Source organism: Nestor notabilis, unplaced genomic scaffold, assembly GCF_000696875.1.
Source record: "Nestor notabilis isolate BGI_N333 unplaced genomic scaffold, ASM69687v1 scaffold31324, whole genome shotgun sequence".
Classification (NCBI taxonomy): Eukaryota; Metazoa; Chordata; class Aves; order Psittaciformes; family Psittacidae; genus Nestor; species Nestor notabilis.
The window spans coordinates 9,564-23,726 of NW_009927435.1; the positions used below are offsets into that span (position 1 = coordinate 9,564).

The window sequence follows — 14,163 nt, forward strand, 5'->3', positions numbered from 1 at the left end:
TTCACAGGTACCTGCTCCAGCTTCTGCAAGAACCTCCAAACTGCACTACCTTTACCAACAGCAGCACTACCTTTACATTCAGCTAGAGAGCAATATAAACTCAAAGCATTCGCTTCACACAGGAGCTGGTTTATAGTATCTTAGCAAAACTCTGCATTCTTAATAATGCCAATTCTAAAGAAAGTCTTTACAAAAACTCAAAATATCTACATGGTAGACTCATTTAAAGAACTTGAAATACCAAAAAAATTTTGGAGGAAAAAGTGACTGAGGAAAGCAGGAAAAGAACACAGCAAATCTAATTAAATGATACCAAGTAGTACATTTATTTCAGATAGTAAGTCAGCTTCTGACAGTGAGACGTATTAGAATATAGTCTTTGAAGGTAAAGGATGGAAGGCAGGCCTGTTGCTCAAGATACTGAATATTTGTACAGTGCCTAGCACAACGAGGTCCTGGTCCTTAACTGGGACACCCAGGTACTCCAGCAAAACAAACACTTTAGGCTTTAGGAGAATGGACTGCATAAACAGTTTGGAAATGGCGTTCCATGACATGGGCTAAATAACACCTAAGCAGCAGACTTCCCCTTTTAAGCTCTGCAAGAGAGAAACTTGGTCCAGTAGGTCTTCTCCAACTCCAGTTTTATGATTCATTCTCCGTCTACCCACCCACTCTGTGCACAGTTAAAGCAATGTTCACTCCTCCATTGCAACATGGTGAACTTCTAGGAGGAATTATATGATCGATCCCACTTCAGTCACCACATATAAGAGGGCGGAAAAAAGAGCAGCTGGTCTCACCCTCCTCTACTCCAATAATAGACTCGGTGTCTGGCAGATGCAGAGACTCAACACCAAGGCTGGGCTGAGAGTTTATGGAGATGAGACTCTTACTATGCACTGCAGATTCTTCCAGCAAACTGCTGCCCATCAGTGACTCTATTGTGAAAAAAGCCAGGGCAAACCAAGATTTTCATCATGTAATGATACTGCAATATAAGATACAATCCCTGCTCCCCTTCAAGGCACACAGACTTCTTCCCCAGACACTTATTTTATCTGTTCCTACTCTTTGGGCATCTGGCACTCCAATGGATGGTAACTCCTATATTTATTGTTTTGAGCCTTAGTATGGTGGGATCTCATCGCAGGCTTGGCTTTCTCTTTAAATAGTTCACGTTGCTCAGAAAAACAGACTGCTTAAACAAAAATGTTGTATCAATGGGCACAAATTCCATGTAAAGGAAAGATACTAGATTCCTGTAAATTTTGAAAACAATAAAAACCTATCTGCCCCTTGACCACAATACAGAAATATACCTTTGTCTTCTATCCTGGAGAAGGGGAGGTGAGCAAATCTATCCTCATCTCCAAGACAAACAGTCTTATTCCTTACTGGCTTGTGGTCTCTTATTTTTCAGGACCAACATCTTCCATTCTCTTGGACCATCCACTAATTCTTTCTGGCACTGCCCCCCACAGAGTCTCCTCCCTTCCTTACCTGGCTGTTCTCGCTCCCTGCTGGCAGCTGTTCCAATTCGGGAGTGGTGTTTCCTCATATGCACATTTCTGCTACCGCTCTGGGAAAACGTCTTCCCACAAATTTGGCATTGATGGGGCTTCACTCCTTGGAGGGGAAGGGGGAAAAAATAGCACAAGAGTTACCAAAATTGCAATAAAGACCTTATCAACCAAGAAGCCAATGACACTGCTTTGGGGAGGGTTAAAAAAAAAAGAAGAAATATTCCTCTTTCCTGGACAGCAATAAGCTTCTAGAAGAGAAGACTTTTAGATATCAGTATTGCCAGCGGTTAGAAAAACCAAGTCTGAAGAAAGTCTTCAAATCGGATTTATGAGAGGGAAGAAGTTACTTGGAATCTCTTATTCAGTGACATGGAAATATTTGATGTCCCATACCTAGAATAAAATGGCCAAAAGCAAGGAAGCAGAGGCAAGGAATCTCTATCCTGCCATCACACAACAAATTGCAGCATCTGGTTCACATTACCAAGCAGAGACTGGATGATGACTTGTCACTGTGAAAGGATTTCCATTTTACAGAGCAGTCTCTCATTTTCACAATACAAGTATAATGTCCATGTGTGAGCTCAACAGCATGGAAGCCAAGGAGACAGGAAAGAAAAGGCGTGGAGAACTCGGGTGGTCCCAAAAGTTACCACACCACTAAAAACCTCCCCTTCCCCAAACATGCTTTATTCATCATGTGCTGATGATATTTAAGATAGATCAATCAAAACAGAAGGCAGAAGCTTTGAAACACTTGTGAGATACATTTCCATCTAATGCTTCGTCCAATTACAAGTATCTAGTATTAAAAAACAATGGAAAACTCTACTTGTGGCAGAAACCCACTCATGAGAGATTGAGCTTTGAATGGCTTTGATTAATATACAGAGGTGCTAGATTCTCTCTTTTAAAGAAAATGACATCTATGAAACAGATACCCAACTTCATGACATTTTAGAAACAAACAAAAAAAAGTAATTTGAATTTAGAAACATAAAATTTAGAAACCAAAAGAACGGGCAAGATTAAAATGTACAGGCTACAGCCACCACAAAGGAAGTCATGAAACACTATGACCACAAGTACAGCAGAAATGAGGGGATTTTTCTTAAGGAAATCAAATCAAAGTTGTAAAATAAAGAGCTTTCCTCAGATAGGTCACAGAATGTCAGATGAAGACTCTTACCTGAGTGGACAACCAAATGTTTCCGAAGGCTGGAGTATTCTGCAAAGGAGCGACCACATCCCTGTGCCTCACACAGAAAGGGTTTTTCCCCTACAAGGGAAAAGTATATTCTTAGATTTTGGGATCACAACTGAGAACAGCCTGGAGATCTCTACCCCTTTCCCCCTTTTGGCCTTACATACAACAAAGTTCAGTGGAAATTACACATATCCTTCCTAAAGCTTTTAAAGCATTCTCTTTGTCAGCTTTCAAGAGGAAACACTGACATTCTTTTGGAAATATTCTTAGATCATCATTCACTGAAAGTGAAGCAAGGGTCCACTGCTCCTAAATAGATCTTCCAAGTAAATAAATACCAAATGATTAATATAAAAGTACCTGGAGTATTATCTCTCTTCTATATGAACCTCTTAACAACCAGTTCCCTGCTTCACTCTCTCCCAGGATCCTGTTCCCTTTCTGCCTCTCCATGCCAAAAATCCCATTAACTGTATTTCTCTTCATATCAGAGTCTATATTTTACTTGAGATCAGGCTGAACTTGCCAAAATCCTGTGAGAGATGTGTCAGTCATTTATATTTATGTGTGGAAGAACAGTAATTCAAGGCACAATTTGTTCTCATAGGTTGAAATTTGTTACTTCTATATATCCCTGCAGCTACTTTTGTATTTATTTGTCTAAATGATGATAAACTGGAAGATGACTACATTAATGCAATAAAATATAATTAATCTGTTCTAAACACCCTTTTAATAAAGCCTTAATAAAACTAAAGGTAACTTTTGCCTGCAACATCCCACTAAAGAACTTGATATACCATGTTTAACACTATGATTTCAAGTCTAACTAGACTACTGTATCACAGTAACAGCAAGTCCACAGGAGATTAAGCAAGCCATTTTAGCTATTTTATTGTATAACATACATAGTTCTTTCAGAGCAAACTTGTTTTTAAAGATGTTTCTATTGTGATTTTGCCTTTACAAGTTCTCTCCCTAGAGTTTATTTCTCAGCTTTTAATCTACTGTAACACTCAACAGCTCTGGGCAAAAAGGATCAACGCCAACATGTTCTGATTGGTGTTACAAGGCTGAAATATGTAGCAGATTCTCAAACACTGGTTGTACTTTCTGGCTTGCTAAAAATATTTAAAACTTGGAAAGAAAGAAGAAAAACTACCAGTGACAAAAAGAGCACCACACAGTTCCATCTGTAAGAATCCCCAGATCTATTTACACTTGCAGTTTTATAACACCTTTGGTCTGATCAAACTCTTAACTGCACATGACCAATTTGCAGTTTAGAAAGTTATTACTGACTTCTCTAGAAGTTACTACTCTGTTGGGTGCAGAATACTCACTCTATCACGGAGGATTTGCATGTGTCAGTTGGGCCTATTCATTTTATCTGCACCTTGGCTGGGAGCTTAAAGTGCAAAAGAAAACTGCAAAAACTATGGCTGCTGTTACTACACATTCAAAATTTTATTATTGGCATATGTAATTTTTAACTACATCCCAACATCTGCCCCCAAACCATGTGTTCAAGCTAGACTGCAAATTCTTTAAAATCACAACCTTTTTCCCTGTGAATCTACAAACTACACACCATACGGCAGTGTTGAAGTAAGGCAGAAGGCACAAACAGCTGCTGGCGGCCCACATGAGCTGCAATTTCATTTTACCAGACAGGCCTTGTGCTCTTACAGTTGTCGAGGTTATTTTGAAATGTTAACCAACTGTAATGCAATGCTACCTTCCTAGGCCATCAGGGAATCTCTAACAACATTCTGAGAGGCTTGAAGTGGGCCATTTAAGTGGTATGATAACCCAAAGGCTTAAGAAACCCCAACCAAACAGAACCACCAGAATATTCACTATAAACTTTGCTAACTATTAAACTGGTGATCATTTCAGCAGTAACTTTTGTGCCTCTCTCAAAAAACTTTGTAGGATAAAAACACCTAAAGCACTTTATGCAGTTGTGAGACTTTGGCTGGTACACCGACTTCTAAAAATATTGACAAGGCAGGATCAAATTCTCCAGAGGAGACAGCATAGGCAAACCATGTATAAAAGACAGCACTATGAAATAGAGGAGTTTGTTTTATTTAATACAAAAAGCTGAGCGTGAGTACACAGGCTCCAGCATGTGGTAACATCTCGTATTAGCACTAGCACAGAGTGGCCTGAATGCCAAAATGTTGTTGTCTAGGTATTGCCTTTTTCTACTACACTTAGCTACTATATTTTTGCTACTCATTCCACTGTATTGCTCATTTCCCTAAATCTCCCAAATGTGGTCATTCTACAAGCAGCACAGGTAACATAAGCTAGTCAGATTCAAACAGATACCAGTACAGCTATGACTGTGTCCACCAGGACTCAACAGTGGAGAGTATCTAAGCTACTGTGTCTTTGAGGAATTTAAAATAGCTTCTTTATAAAAAACAATTACAGCCGTTGTGCTTATGAACTATTCCCTTGGGAACAGCCCAGCTTCTCCCCAGAACAATACACACGCCTCCCTTGATCAAACAACTTGAGGGGCAAAGGACTCTTCAGAGAATGGTCTGAGCAGAGTACAGCATCATCATATACTATTTGAAGGATGAAACCTGAGTGAAATTATATAGGACAGTAAGGGGGGTAAGCAGATGATTCATTTGACAGACTGATATGAATTGATAGAAAAGGGACACTAATAAAGGCAGAGATAAACAACATAATATTCTCAAAAGACAATAAGCATGGAGGAGGAAGTGGTTTATTCCTCAGTAAAGACCCCACCTCTGCAGACCACAAACAGGTGAGGTCTAAAACACACCAGTGTGAATTCGTAGGTGGTTCTTCAGATTTCCAGCTGTCGTGAACTGTTTCCCACAGCCCAGCTCTGTGCACACAAAGGGTTTTTCACCATTGTGAGTCCTCATGTGCACCTTCAGCCTCTGCAAGACATAGAAGCTTTTTCCACAGCCTTCTGCTGGGCAGGTGAAGGACCGGTCATTCCTGGAAAGCAACAAAATGGCTGTTTCATTACCAGCTACTGCTATGTATTTTTCATGAACACTTGACGTCTTTTTTTAATTAAATAAAAAGAAGAAACATTTAAACTAAAATTAATTATCTTATAAACCAGAAAGACTCAACCAAACTGTGTGACCTAAATTAGTCCTAAGGAACTACAGTCTGGGTAGCAGACTGGTAGATTCTGGTAGAATTTGTTCAGGTACCTTTTCATTGCATTACCTTGCCTATTCCCAACCCAGAATGACTTAGTAAAGTGGTGCAACAGATTATATAGGAACATTGTGGAATTTCAGTCACTGGAGGATCAAAAATGACTGTGTGCGTACAAGTAACATATGCAATTACTGCTGGCCCTGTCTTAGGGCAAGCTGATGAACTCATGTCTACTGGAGTCCTTCCCACTTTTTAAGCTTCTTGTCTGCAATATAACTTAGAGACTGCCAATTTCTTAGCTAAAAAAGATTAGGGTCATGTTAGAGCAAGCAACTTTGCTCAAGGATATATAAAAATATGACAGCATCCCGCAAGTTCTAACATTCACTATACCACAGAAGTGACAGTGATGCTCTTTATTGAGCACCTGTTAAAATACAAACATCCTACACCAAACACTAACAAACACCTGCAAAAATCTAAATCTAATTAGTGGTTTAACATAAATGACCTAAAGCAAGCAACAAACCTAGTATTTCTAAGAGTAATACCAGGTTTTCAGAGCTTGTCAATGTCAAAAACTAAGGCTACCCCAAACACAGAGCACAGTTTTTCAACGTCATGACAACATATAGCTTTACTCTGCTCACCGGTGTGTTTTCAGGTGATACTTGAAGTGAGCTGGCCACACAAATGTCCGATCGCAGCCCTCAACTGTGCACTTCAGCTTCCTTTCCACGCGAGATAAATGAGGAATGGGGCTGGAGTCTTTCGGCTGCCCATCTCCTGAGCAAAGATGAATATTTTCACCTGGAAGAAAAAGCCCACCAAAATCTAAAAAAGAGACAGATTACTACACTGTTGCAATTTTAATAGATAAAACCAGCATCATATACGATACAGGAATGTAAAGTAGGTGTGCGCTTCACTATTAATTGTTTACCATGTCCTACATAATGCTGCCTAGCCCACAGCAGGGATCAGACACAGGTTTGCAAACCTTATTAGGTCCAGAAGCTGCTCCCAACAAGCTACCTGTATCAGATCAGCTGCTACCAGGTGAGGCTTACCTCAAGAAGAATAGAGAGCCAATGCATCAAAAATCATAAAAATGGTCTCGGTATCAATATCAACCAACCAATCTTAAGTAGCAGCCAGAATAACCCTTTTTAAAAACACCTTAGCTAAAAAAAAAAAAAGATGGTGCATTTGTTTGCAATTATTTATTAAAAGAATTAAGTCACATAGCATGTGACTAAACCCAGTTCTCCAGAAAACTGATCTCCAAACCCAGCGGAGCTAAGAAGCAAGTATGAATTGCAGTATGCATTAAAAATAGACACTTGAAAATAAAAATGGAGGTTGAAATACAAGCAGCTGCAGTCAGAAAGATACTTTCTAGATGCTCTGGACAACAGGTGGACTACAATGGAACTGCTGGCTACACTGGAGTTCATTCCCTGAGAAAACCGAGTAGCCTATTTATATTGCAAAAAAAATACATGGTTGTTCTATACAATTCTGTCACTGATGATCTGAGGATGTCAGAACAGATTAAAAGCAAGATAGACTGAAAGAGAGGAAGAAATAAGCTGAAACTAGGGGTCTTGTATGGAACATTCAACTTGTGAGACAGAATCAGGGATTTCCTACCATTATTGCTTGCTTTGGCATTCTTAGCGAGCTGTGCCCGAGTGGCAGCAATTAAACTGTCGTGGGCCAATTCTTGCACTCGTAGGAACCATGGGGTACTGCTGTCTGTACTATCATGAGAAAGAAAGTCATTCCCAGAATCTTCTGCTTCATCTTGGACAAACACCAAGTGCTCTGCTGGAGACCCCAGCCCTAGAAAAGAAGACAACTTCATGAAACTGAAAGATGATGTAACAGAGGGAAATTTCTTTTGCTTCTCAGATGTTAGTGTTCATGGCATAGTTGCAATAGCTGCACTGAAAAAGTCTTCACTGACCTCTATATTGTAGAAAGCTGTTGATGATTAAATGCTCCTGAAATATCCAATAATGCCCAGCAAATTTCGTGATCTTTCCCCTTCATAAGCAGCAGGGACAGAGTTGTACTTGTATCTCCTGCATTCTGCTGTCTGAGACATATCCAGCCAGATGACAAACAGAATGAGAATTACCTGCTCTTGTTAGGTTGAGAAGAATAAATGAAGTGCTGTCACTAGGCTGGAGGTCTTGCAATAAAGTGGAAGTCTCTGGAGTTGACAGAAGTTCAGATGGTTTCTGTACATTCTGTGCCCTTGTTTCCTCTCCATCGGGGCCCACATTTACCTGTAGACTTCTCAAGACAGCAGAGGAAGAAACATCTTTGGAAGAATTAGTGTGACTTGGAGAAGTGAGATCTCTTTCATCATCTAGTGAAAAAAGTGAAACCAGAGTAAATGAAAGTATAAATACACTATAACTAGAAGATACCTATGAAGTTGTTTTACTAGATCCGCGTCCCCACCCCAAAAAAGAAGAAAAAGAAATAGAAAAAAGAAAAAAACAACACAGAATTTGAGAGACATTGGAAGAGGAAGGAATTTTATAACTAGTCAGACTTTGCTGCTAAATGACGGAAGTTTCAAATATTCAGTCACCATTCTGAACTTGTTCCTCCACCCCTGGATGCCTTATCAGCAAGAAGCAGTGGGCCACAGAGGCACAGTAAAGACAGCTGTATGAAGGGCATGCTCACAAAGATCTGCCACATGGATTTTACCTGGCAACATGAGTCTGTTGCATTCTGAGGTCTCAGTAACAGGAAGGAGAGAAAGACAGGTGATGTCTTTTGGTTCCGATTCCACCAGCCCTTGCCCCAGTGGAATAGAAGTATTCTGAACAAACTGAACCAGAAGCTGAAAAAAACCGCCATACTGAAGGTTAGCTCAAGAGCAGCACAAATCATTTAAAAAGGTATTAAACCCAGTCTCCATTACCCCCTACTGTCTTGTAGGAGACACTGAATATAATCCCATGAATACACATCAAAGTAAATGGAAGCTTTTCAATTTACATTAATGACAAAGAAGGAATTGTTTGTATTTGTCATCTCTGAAGCACCCATAAAATTCTCAGTTCTTTAACATACAATGAACAGCTCTGGATCATTGCAGACTATTCTGAAGGCTATTTAGGTTATATTCCTTTTTAACTAATCTTTTACCAAGACAAATGTTACCAATATATGCCATGTTTTAAAGCACATATTCATTTGTACCTTATCTTATACCACTTGATACTTTACTATGCTCTAGCCTTCCAAGTAAATGGTTTTTATCCTCAGCCTTTGGTATGGGTGCATTTTTTAATCATTGTCTTTAAATACTCAGCTGAAAGAAAGTTGACATTTTTTAAACAAACAAAAAAACCCAAGCAAAAGACTAGTTGCGAAGAGTGGTATTCAAAATAGGCAGATAATGATCAGAGGAACAAGGCTGGGATGACAAGGGGGAGAACACACACAACCTTATCCATCCAAATCAATTACTCCTAAAACCATCAAAGATAGACAATTAAAGCCATTGTACTTAGTGTGAAACCCACCCACTAAGCAGATTCAACAGAAGAAACTGTCTCCAGAACACTATGCAAAATAAGGGACACTACTGCATGAAGAGTTATGGGACTTATAGTGGGATGCATTCCCTAGGGAGAACTTTGGGACTGAACAAGAGATTTGGCGGACTGTACAGGACTTAATAGGCACTGTTTAAGGAGACACCAACAGCAGGAAAAGGAAGGGATCACGGTGGATCAGGGCAGAACATACACAGGAAAATGGAGAGGGGAGGATAAAAGTGGCCCATTACATATAAGCAGGAAGTTGGTCAATTCAGTCATCTGGCACAGCCTAAACCATCGCAGTCCATCCTGCCTTCTTATTAAACTCCATTCCTAACTACTTCTTGTGTGTGTCATATGCTAATGAACTCCAAGCCAGACTAGTTGGCAAGCAGAATGAGAAGTGTGGGGACATATCCTGGAGAAACCCAGTAAGGTTTTCTCTAGGCAGCAACCCTTGGGAACAGAATCAGGCACTTTGCGCTGCCTGTGTTTATGTGGGTAAGGCTCTGAGTGTCCTACCTGTGTTAACCTGTTTAGTGCCTGTCACACCTGTACAGTGCATGTATTTGAAAATTGTACTAAACCTCACTAGTGGCTGGATCTAAGATCAGAAATACGTAGCAGCTCTCATCTTGATTGGCCCAAGAGGGTGAAAGATGCCCAGGTCATTCAGTCCAGCAGATTCACTACATTTAACATCAGTCAGCTCTGGCAAGGCAAAAATTATTTCTGGCTATCTCCTTAAAATCTGGAGATCTAAAAAAAAGGAACCTGACATTTGAAAAGGAACTCTAAGTCAGGGAAATGCCTTTCCTCACCCCTGAAAGGCTTCTCATATTTAACCAAGTTCAGAGCAGCAAAGCATGTGCCTTGTTTATTCATTTTGTCCCCTTGACAACATCTCGGGCTTTTGTCAGACTAATGGATATAATGCTGGACTCTTTACCTTCATTGCACAGACACAGAAAAGAGCCTCTGGTTTCCACTTCCAGTGCCACAGCAGTCCCTACTAAAATACTCTGATTTAATAAAGGAAGTGCTGCATGGCATTACGAGATAACACAGCCCAAGTTTTGCAATGGACTGAACTCATTCTTTATATACTGCACAAGGTTTATTAAGAAAAGTGGCCTTCAAATGGAATTAACCATCCAGAGACCAGAGAGATTGAAAGGGGTCAGTTGTTACAGACCCAGATACATACTCCACATTTCAGAGAAAGCACCCCTCAAAACCCATATATAGAATCTATTTATTTGGCTTTAAGCTCTGCCAGACAGACTTACTCCTATGCTCACATTCTCAAAATATTTTGAAAAAAAAACCCCAACCCACAGATGAAAGAAATACGGAAAATAACAACACACCAAAAAACTTAACACTCACGTCACTATTCCTTATCTCCAGGAAACTCCTTGACATAAAGATGCTGCACTCTGCTGCTCTCTCGCACACAACTGAATGCAACAGACTTCCTTTATCTTTGGCATTTAGAAGGAAACTGTGCAATATAATTATTCAAAAGCTACTACCTTCATTGTGACCATTTTAGCATGCATTCATACAAAGCTCAGACAGTTGTCTGTGCATTGAGACAGTTCAATGGTGTCAAAAGAAACAGAGTAAAAAAGCATGATATGCCCATGGTATATTTGTGATTAAAACCCAATAGTCATTTTTATTCTTATTTTTTTATGTTGTGATTGTCTTAGCATTTAATTAATTTAATTAATTTAACTCAGTTCCAAATTATTTCTTTAGCAGGTACTAGCCTTTTGAGTTGCTCCCACATCAGGACAAAGTTCATTAAATCAAAGAAAATGCAAGGAAAACTTAACAGTTTGGCCTCTAATCTCTCTACACTTATTTCCCCACATGAAAACACTGGAAATACTGATGCTTCCTCACAGTTTTATCTCAAAGAGTTAACTGCTGTCAGAGCCCTGAAGCCTTAATTGCCCATAGTGGTCTCACCTGCCTAGGGGCTCAATTTAAACTCAAATTATGCTCTCTATAGTCCCTTCCTGAGCTGTAGGTTTATCTATCTCAAGTTTTGTCTCCTGGATGGACCTGAGACTTCTATTGCATCAGTGTTTCCAGCCCCATCTCTGGTTACTTCTGATTGGGCTCTCTGGGTAGACTCTGGATCTGGTTCATTACTCTGCCTCATCCAGGACAGTGGATGGATCCTGTCTCCAGCACTGGTCTCTGCGTGCCCTGCTCAGTGAGGACACCATCTTGGCTCAGATCACTCTTGGCTCCCAGCTCACCCTCTTTTAGAAGCAGCCTGTCTGATGATTATGAAGGTAAAAATTATGTCTTTAAGTCATTCAGATGGCAATATGCCACTTGAACTAGGCCACAAGCCAGACTTGCAGTTTGGAAGGTTAGCATTTTTTCCTCTTACGTATACTACAAGTTTATCCGAAGACCCCAGTCAGAAGAGGGAACCATTTTTATGTTGGAAAAAAAATCCATAGGCAATAAGTTCCTCTCCCAGAGCCATGCAGTCTAATTTAAGATTAAAAAATAGGAGAAAGAGGTGTAAAAAGAGAACAGAGTAAGTGTCCTGGGTTCAGCTATAAGGAATAACGGAGTGAGCCAACCAGAAGAAAGAAGTTGGGACTAAAAAATGTGAGCAGCAAGATGTTTCTAAGTTACCATGTTGTCTTTCATTTAAAAGCTGTTCATGATCCCTACTGCTGCCTACTCCACCATGAAACACTTGTTTTATGGACTCTTCTGGTTTTATACAGAAAGCCTTTCCTCCACTTCCAGACAGCGACAGCAAGTCACTAGGTAAAAGCAAAATGCAGCAGCCACAAACATGCTCAGAAGAAAGGAGATCCTTTGAATTTTCTTTCTAAAGTAGTAAGAAACTAGTATAAAAAATAAAAAGGAGGCAAAAGATGCAGAAGTAAACAAAAGGACAAGAATCATATTCACTATTAAAAGTTGGAACAAAACCCCCCACCGTTCCCATAAACTAAAGCAAACCAATCACCAACTCTACATCAAATAATTCATGACATCTATGTACTTGCATAAACCTTCCTTCCTGTTCAAAATTATTTAACACCTTTGTGACAATTACAGCAACTGGAATATGGGGGGGGGGGATCATTACAAACACTATGTCATGCTTTCTTAAGTTTCTTTCAATTCGATTTTGCAGCTGAAAGCAAATAGGAAACTATTAAGAGTATCTGGTAGTTGGTTATTCAACATAAGACAGACTAGGAACAGGAGAGGTGATAAATTAAATGTGCAGATACATAAACTAACAAACTGTAGATAAGGGAGAGTAACAAAGACCGGAACTCCTGGGACACTGAGGGCAATTACAGGAATTGCTTGAGTGTGGCCTTGAAGAAATTCAACCAGAAACTTTGTAAGAAATGGAAACATTACTATCACGGGTTACCATGATACACAATCTCCTAGGCAAGAGTAAACTTACGGGATATGGGAGAAATTCTGGGACTAGGTAAAACTTATTCAGATGTCTTAAGAGGAGGCTGTGGGAATATGGAAAAACTTAGGGATGTTTAGAAAAAGGATCAAAGGCTCTGAAAGGGAGGGATCAGGGTGGATAGGAAAGGAACAACCATGGGGAACAGGAAGGGGTGGGGGATAATATGGATTGACTGCATTAGCAGGCTGTATGTCAGTATGTCACTCCTCTGCCTCACCACTGTGGTCTATCCTGTCGTCTTCTCAAATCCTGTTTGATCGTAAATAGTTTCAAGTATGTTCATCTCATTGACTTGACGTTGGACTAGCCTGTGAATAAGAGGAAACCATAATCTGGAAAACCAAGATTCTGGCCAGAGGCTGGACTAAAAAACCCAGGGCCTAGAGATGGATACTGGAAGGGCTCAAGGTTTGGCAGAGACAGAACAGATGTGTGAGTTTGCATGTCAGCTGAGTGATGGCATGTGTGAGATAGGCTAGCAAACTTCAAGCCTGGTTACCTGGTGAGTAGGAACAGAATTAGGCCACTTGTGGTCTTACTTCTCCATGTGATTACCACTTGTGTTTGTGGGTGCCTGTAAAAGTACTGTCCTGCCATGTGTTAGTGTTTACAGCCATACATGTCTGTACTGTCTACGTGTGCATGGGCATGTACTTCAGTTCAGGTTCAGCCTCACTTCTGTGTGAACCTGGGAATAGTCCAGTGGTCTCTTCTCTGAAGGACCAGGAGGGGAGGAATCTTCTGGATGCTACAGTTTGTCAGATCTCATAACCACATAATACCTGACACTACAAACAGGATCCAGATGGGCTGTAAGTACTCCTGGGATGGTGACTACGGAATACCCATGTAAGGAGGGGACTGATCCTTCTGTAAATATGTTGGAAGTCCTGGAATTTGTAACCAAGCAGACAGAATATCTTGGGGCACCTGAATAGGAATAGTTAGGGAAACTAAATGTACAGAGTCTTAACAGAACACGGAACAAAGAGGTGTGAGGTGGCTTTACTCAATAGCCAAGATATCCCTTGGAATTGAAAACAAATTTTGGTATCGATTGCAAAAGGACATCCTCAACTTAGATATTCAAACTTAATGGGCCAGATGTGAGTCATACACAGAATCTATAAGCCTTGGACGGACAAAATGGACAAGTTCAGCTGCATCTTGCTACGAAGAAACTGTGTTTTTTTGGCTCTGCTTTTACTGTTCCTGCTG

The 14,163-nt window shown here is 40.2% G+C and overlaps 1 protein-coding gene across 1 annotated transcript in view; it reads right to left on the reverse strand.

The window, feature by feature from the left end:
- Positions 1–299: 299 nt before the first annotated feature.
- ZNF410 (zinc finger protein 410) overlaps positions 300–14,163 on the reverse strand; it is a 17,651-nt gene continuing 3,787 nt past the window's right edge. The window contains exons 2-9 of the mRNA XM_010014063.1: positions 8,626–8,761; positions 8,042–8,275; positions 7,552–7,743; positions 6,549–6,708; positions 5,543–5,724; positions 2,716–2,805; positions 1,504–1,629; positions 300–941 (exon numbers count right to left, since the gene is read on the reverse strand). Of these exons, the coding sequence (XP_010012365.1) occupies positions 757–941; positions 1,504–1,629; positions 2,716–2,805; positions 5,543–5,724; positions 6,549–6,708; positions 7,552–7,743; positions 8,042–8,275; positions 8,626–8,761 (1,305 nt within the window). The 3' untranslated portion in view covers positions 300–756. The remainder of the gene's footprint in view (positions 942–1,503; positions 1,630–2,715; positions 2,806–5,542; positions 5,725–6,548; positions 6,709–7,551; positions 7,744–8,041; positions 8,276–8,625; positions 8,762–14,163) is intronic.